Genomic DNA, 7500 nt, shown 5'->3' with positions numbered 1-7500 from the left:
CACACACGCACACACACATACTGTACCTGGTTCCCATCTATCTTTTAGCCCGTACTTTGTCTTCTGAGAGCTTACTCTGTCTTGTCGTCCTCTCTCCATCTTTGCACACTCACTCCATCACCGCCAGGGACACCTATAGTACACACACACACAAACACACACACACACACACACACACACACACACACACACACACACACACACACACACACACCCATGGCCTCAAAGACAGACAGCTAGAGTCTAGACAGCCTGTATCCATCATGAGCCCAAGGCTCGTGTGTGTGTGTGTGTGTGTGTGTGTGTGTGTGTGTGTGTGTGTGTGTGTGTGTGTGTGTGCGTGTGCGCGTGTTGAGCTTCAGAAGATGATACTGATTCTTTCACTCTCTCTCTCCCTGCTTTCTAGAGCCAATCTGTCTTACTTTCTCTCTGTTTGTCAACCATATATCTATCTGAATGTGTCTACTGTTGGTGTCTGTATATCTGTCTGTCCACCTTCTATCACTCTTTCCTTCTCACATGCTTTCCCTGTTTTTGGGGAACGCGAGCAGGAACCTAGAATACAGCATATCGAGTGTCTGTCTCACTACAGTTCTTTCCAGCGGTGTAAAGTAACTAAGTACATTTATTTACTCAAATACTGTACTTCAGTACAATTGACAATTGTCAATTATTTTACTTCTACTCCACTACATCTCAGGGACAAATATTGTGCGTTTACTCCACTACAATTATTTGAAAACTTTAGTCACTAGTTACTTTGCAGATATAAATGATTACATTATAAAACATACATTAGCCACTTCAGCCCTATTTTATACCTAGGCTATTTGAAAATAGCAGATCTACAAGCTCTCGACGCGTCGCGTTGTGAGCTTGTAGATCGGCTATTTTCAAACATTTTAGTACTTTTACTTTTGGTACTTTAAGTACATTTTGATACCAATACTTTTGTACTTTTACTCAAGCACATCTTTTTATTCCGGACTTTTACTTGTAACAGAGTGCTTCTACATTGCAGTATTGATACTTTTACTTAAGTAAAACAATCATTGTACTTTTTCCACCTCTGTTTTCTTTCCCTCTTCCCTCCCTCTCTCCATCTCTCTGGGTCCGCGCGCGCAGCTGCGGCACCTGGGTAACGACGAGGTGCACATCGTGTGGTCGGAGCACTCCAGGGACTACCGGCGAGGCATCATCCCCACCGAGTTCGGAGACGTGCTCATCGTCATCTACCCCATGAAGAACCGCATGTACTCCATTCACATACTGAAGAAGCCCGAGGTAAACACACACACACACACACACACACACACACACACACACACACACACACACACACACACGCACGCACGCAAACGTAGCCTGGTTCCAGACCATAGACCCCGCCCACTCTCTGAGTGAACTGCCTCTCTTGGTCTGGTGTTGTAATGTGAACCTAGGAATTATTCGCTACAAAAATGTATTGTCCAATGAGAGTCGGAGGTGGGGGTTGGGGTCTAACGACAAGCCAATCAGCGAATTGCCTTCGAAATAAAGCTGTGCGATGACGTCGGATGTAACGGGTCCATTTGGTTCCATTTGTACACTCTCAGAGTTACACACCTGCAAGGGGCCATGTGGAAGCCCATTAGTATCATTGGTAACACCTGTGAATGTCTTCATAATATGGCCGCTGTGAATAGAGCCTATCAGGCTAGGGCAAACGTGTTATTTTTGCAATGTCTTTCATCTGCTCCCTAATGTTCTGTCTCGTTCCGCTTTTTAAATTATTAGATTATTATTTAGAGCAGTGGTTTTCAACCTTTTTCATGCCAAGGGCGCCTAAATTGATATACACTTGGCCGCGGACCAACATCTGAACATGTTTTGTGCCAGGGACCCCCAGAAGTAGGGGTGTGCCGATATATCGTCCCGCGATATATCGCGATACGTTTTCGCGACGATATGTATCGTTTTGGGAAAAAAAATATTGTTTCGAATTTTTTTTTTTTTTTTTTTTTTTACACCAATCAAAATAATCAGGCATGCAAACAGCCCGAGGTGAAAAGGGTGACAACATGTTTTTTTTTTTCGGGTCAGGTGTCACACTATTGCCCTATTTGGATTCAAAACGGCTGAAAAGCTACAAGTTTGCATGTCTGAATAATGCAAAAACAGAATTTGCATTTCCTTTTTTTCTCCCCCATTTATTTTCATAATAAAAAAAGTGCGTATCGTATCGTATCGAAATCGTATCGAAGTTGTGAGCCAAATATCGTATCGTTTCGTGAAATGAGTGTATCGGCACACCCCTACCCAGAAGCAAACATTTGAGTTAAAAATGTTCGCTTTAAAATATATATAAATTCATTCAAAGATTTGCACACATTTTCATGATTTTTTCAAAAATAGCCAAAGCTAAGTGGTTAAAATGATTGCACCGCTATGTTAGCTAAATTCCCCGGGGACTAGGGGTTCAGTGTTTTGCTCAAGAGCTTCAACGCTAACTCATGGATTTGAACCGGACTCTTCAGATATATCTGTTATTTTTTAATAGCCAAAGTATAAAATAATGGTTTTAGCTCAAATCTAAAATGACACAGATGCGTTCCCGGATTGAATTGGTTATTGGGAGAAGTTAGGAGTGTAAGTAGCCTCAATCTCCAGGCTTTTATTTTGTTTCATTTCCCCAACCAACCAAAGAGTGCAGTGGGCGTCGCTCGTAATGTTGTGTTGACGTGGGCGGGGGTTGACGGACAGATCGGTGAACCAATGGGATCACACGCATTCTCTCGCCGGAGATGTTAAACCCGCCCCTCTAGGCGCGAAAGCAGGAGGGCTGGTGCAGCCTAGGAGTGTAGTGCCCTGCTTGCTCAAGCACGCTTCAACACAGGATCTTTACACTTTCCCTGAGTGTAGAAACCAAAAGCCCCCAAAGAAGGTGGATCCAAAGCGCTCTCATCTTATTGAAATGGACAAATCATCGTTCCCTGATGAAGGCCAGTTGGCCGATAATGCGCGAGTGCCAGGTTTTTAACCTCACCATTCTAACATAGCCATTTTCTATTATTCTTGCGAAAGAATGTCATGGAATTCTCAAAGGCTTTTCAAAGATAGCGAAAATAACAGATCTACTTGTGGATCTGTTATCAGTGTGAAAGGGAGGGGGGGGGTCCTTTCACACTGTTTCACAAATTGCACACTTGGCCTAATAACATTTTTAAGTAGTAAGATTTTATTTTTGCTTTATGACAAAGTATAAAGTAGTTAACTTGAAGTACAGCTAACCGTAAGAATAAAGAATGAATATAAAATAATGTGTGCAAACTGTGTCGGCTTGTGCCGCTCAGTTCTTGTGTAAAAGAAGAATGACACCTTAATATTTAACGCTTTCACTGCCAGGAATTAATTAATGAATTCATCCGTCTCCGGTCCCCTTGCCAGCAAAAGCGGCGACTTTACTGTACCTTTGAAAAATCATGGAATATTCTCCGTGACCTCCTTCCTCACGGAGATCGGCTCATTACACGCACCGGGGTCCGGTAGTATAGTGGGGAAAAATGTGTCCTGTCGCGATCCTCCATTCCAGAGCTATGGCCGTTTGAATGTGGCCTGTTATTTTGAAAAAACAGCAGAAAAACAACAGAAAGACGAGAAAAATTGACTTTTCTAAATCCTTTAACATGAAAGGTGCCTAGATTTTTTTGTTTTGTTGTGATCACGTGATTTCTGGGTGTACTCTTCTTCGGCGGTGTGGGGGCGTTTGGACAAGGTCTCGTCAATAGGCTCTATGCACAGCAGCCATTTTGGAGAAAAATTGGGCCTCTTCTTACTTCCTTCAATTCAATTCAATTCAATTTTATTAAAGTGTCAAATCACAACAAGTTGTCTCAAGACACTTTACATGTAGAGAAGAGACCCGACAATCCCACCCTGAACAAGCAATTTTTGCGACAGTGGCAACGAAAACCTCCCTCTTAACTGGAAGAAACGTCAGGCAGGCCCTAGGCTCTAGGGTGGCGGCCTTCTGCCTCGACCGTGTCGGGGGAAAGAAGAGAGAGAGAGAGAGAGAGAGAGAGAGAGAGAGAGAGAGAGAGAGAGAGAGAGAGAGAGAGAGAGAGAGAGAGAGAGAGAGAGAGAGAGAGAGAGAGAGAGAGAGAGAGAGAGAGAGAGAGAGAGAGATACAGAGAGAGAGAGAGAGAGAGATACAGAGAGAGATACAGAGACATAGGAGAGACAGAAAGAGATACAGTGCAGGTAGTAACAGTAACAGTAGTAGCACATATAATAGTGTAAGATATATATGGTAGTATGATATAGTACAGCAGTAATGTGTATGTAGTATATAATGGTATAATATAAGAATGTTAAGATAATATACAGTATATATAGTATAGTGGTATAGTGCAGTGTAGTCGAAATCCACGGTCGTGCTCCATGGAGAGGCCCGGTCCGCAGTCACAGTCTTGAGCCGCAGCTGGGGGTCCGTAGTGACAGTCCATGGACCTGCGACGTGGGAAATAAAAGAAACTCCGGGGAGCGGGTCCCCGGTTGTAGAATTAGTGGCAGGCCTTACTAAAGCGTGAATCCGTACAGGGTTAATTACGATTGTACCATTGGGACACAAACCCACACAACCAAAGGGAGAATGAGAAGAGAGGTGTTACTAATGAAGGCTCTGTTCCATTCTGGTCAAACAGAGTCAGGGTGCTGATGTTGTGCATGTTGGCTCACTAGAAATACTAGTGGGTCTCAAAGTGTGGTCCAGGGACCCTCATGGTTCCTTGAGAGGGTGTAACTCTGAGAGTGTACAAATGGAACCAAATGGACCCGTAAGGGTCCATTTGGTTCCATTTGTACACTCTCAGAGTTATGGGGGTCCTTGAAATGAAAAAGTTTGAGAACCACTGTGCTACACTAAATGGAACAGAGCCTTCATTAGTGTCTCATTGGTAACACCTGTGAAGGAAGCAAGGAAGGGGCCCAATTTCTGTCCGATATGGCTGCTGTGCATAGAGCCAATTCTCGTCCTTGCCGGTGAATGAGTTAAAAGCAACGAAGGCCACAAGTATCGACACGAAAAGTTGGAAAATCAATTTGAATCAGGAAAAATAAGAGGCCGATGTAGGGCTTTATCGAGTGTTCTTGTCTTTTACTTTTTTTTCCCTTCTTACCCAGCCCTAATAGGGTTCCACTCAATGTTAAATGGCTGTGTATTTGTGTGTGTGTGTGTGTGTGTGTGTGTGTGTGTGCGCGCGAGTGTGCGCTTTGTACCAGACTGTAGATATGCGTCCACATAATCCAATAGCCGCTCCAACGGCAAATGGCGATTTCCAGGGAGCCTTAGTGCTCTGGTCAGTGTATCAGTCCCCCCCCCCAAACGCAGACGTTAATACCACGACTCTCCATTTCAAAACAACTAATACGATCACATACTATTATTCTTTCCCCCCCCCCTCCTCCTCCTCCCCCTCCCCTCTCTGACATGGATACCACAGCACTAATGACATAACCTCATTCTCTCTCCGTTCATTCTAGCAGCGAGAATGAACCGAAAAACAAAAGAAAACCTGATTGAATTAACCCATTCAGACCGGGAACGCGCATCTGTGTCATTTTTTAAGATTTCTTTGGGCTATTCAAAAATAGCAGATATACAAGCTCATAGCGCGGCACCAAGTGCCGCGCTATGAGCTTGTAGATCTGCTATTTTTGAAAATTTGTGAAATATTTGTGCAAATCTTTGAAAATATATATATATATATATATATATATACACATTTGTATCTCAAATCTTATCTTCTGGGGGTCCCTGGAACAAAATATTTTGAGATGGAGGGGTCCGCGGCCAAATGCATATCATTTTGGGGGTCATTGACGTGAAAAAGTTTGAGAACCACTGATATATAGCCACATACGTTTAAAAAAGAAAAACTTTTAGGATTTAGAAGACATTTGTAGAATATCCCCAGAAGCAAAGATTTGAGTTAAAAATGTTCGCTTAAAAAAAACAAAAAACAGATGCTGACAGATGCTTTTCCCGGGTCTAAATGGGTTAAAGGCAGATCCGAAAGGCAAAACAGAATATGATCGTATCTTGTTTCTGAAAAGCGGTGGATTCAGGCAAACGGCAGGCAGGCAGGCAGGCAGGCCACGTCTGGAGAGCTCCACTCATTCAAGAAAACGTAATCGAGTCAATTGAGAAAGACGACGTCTCGTTGGATTCGGCGAGGCTCAAATATTGAATAAAGGGCTGGAGTCATTGACGTTGATCAAACGGCGCACGGTCGGGTAGAAAAGGTTCCAAATCAAGGGCCTGTTTGTTGTCAAGGGCACGAGATGGGGGGATGCTCCATTCAACCAACCGACTGGGACACTTTTCAGACCATCAACTATACCAGGGCTGATGCAACTTTGATGATGGAGAGGGCCACTATATTTCCACGCTCACTCCAGAGGGCCACATTGCACATACTGTCAGGCAGACACCGCTTGGATTTTAACTTTTTTCCGTAAATTAATGCCGTACTTCGCCATTCTATGTCACACAAAAGTGTGACATAGAATGGCGTAGAAAATGGCATAGAAAAAAGCAAAAAAAAAAATCTGGATTCCAATTGAAAAATAACGAAAATAGCAGATCTGTTTTGAGCTTGTAGATCTTATTTTTTTGCTATTTTTGAATTTGAATCCTGAAAAGTAAATGTTTTATTTAATTTCAAATGCATTTAGTTATACTTATCTTACGTTTCCTGTCAATACTTTTTGAACTTTACATTGAACATAAAAAAGACAATAGAATTTTAAGACTAGTCATTAAGCTACTAATATAGACTGAAGTAATTAAAGCGGCTCATGTTTGCATGTTTGGAATTGTAACCGCTGAAATCACTAATATATCAGTATTCCGATATTAAACTGTGGGCCGCATTAAAGGAGAATTTTGGAAGTTTTTCTTACCTTTTCTATGATGTTATGATATCTTAGGATGAATGGTACAGTAGAAACATGTCATAACTCCATCCCGGGTCCGCCACAGCTTAAAACGTGCGCGGATAGGCCTTGCGTTATATCACATATTTTAACACATTGACCGCCAGAGGTTAATCTCATAATGTACTCACCAGTGCCAACGTTTTATCGTTGTTTTTTGTTTTTTTCACGTCGCCATAGACCTTGTTAAAATCCGTAAGATTGAGCTGTGCACTGTTTGTTTACATCGCGGACATGTGCCTGGTTCGAGCAGTGAAGACCACGTGTCAAACGGGGCATCCATGTTGTAGTTAGAACGGTTTATGTTAAACAGTGATCACCGAGGAGACAAAAACTACAAGGAGAAAATAAGGTTTCAGTTTCGTCATTAGAACGAGGGCTGACGGGATCGGCAAAACCGGATCCCGATTAATTCTGTTTCCGGTGGTGTTACAATGAAATGGTCCGTGTCGAAAATTGAAAAAAGTTTTTTTTTTTCGAAAAAAAGGAAAAAGCACCACAGCCCGTAGGCTACGGGATCGGCGC

General features: G+C 42.7%; 1 protein-coding gene across 4 annotated transcripts in view; it reads left to right on the top strand.

The window, feature by feature from the left end:
* ralgapa1 (Ral GTPase activating protein catalytic subunit alpha 1) overlaps positions 1–7500 on the top strand; it is a 147107-nt gene that overhangs the window by 112514 nt on the left and 27093 nt on the right. For all 4 annotated transcript variants that reach the window (XM_084043985.1, XM_084043982.1, XM_084043983.1 and 1 more), the window contains one exon: positions 1126–1284. In XM_084043985.1, coding sequence (XP_083900111.1) covers positions 1126–1284 — 159 coding nt within the window. The remainder of the gene's footprint in view (positions 1–1125; positions 1285–7500) is intronic.

The sequence above is a fragment of the Gymnoscopelus microlampas genome (assembly GCF_963454915.1).
Source record: "Gymnoscopelus microlampas genome assembly, chromosome: 20".
NCBI classification, from domain to species: Eukaryota; Metazoa; Chordata; class Actinopteri; order Myctophiformes; family Myctophidae; genus Gymnoscopelus; species Gymnoscopelus microlampas.
This window is presented reverse-complemented; position numbering and strand designations above follow the sequence as displayed.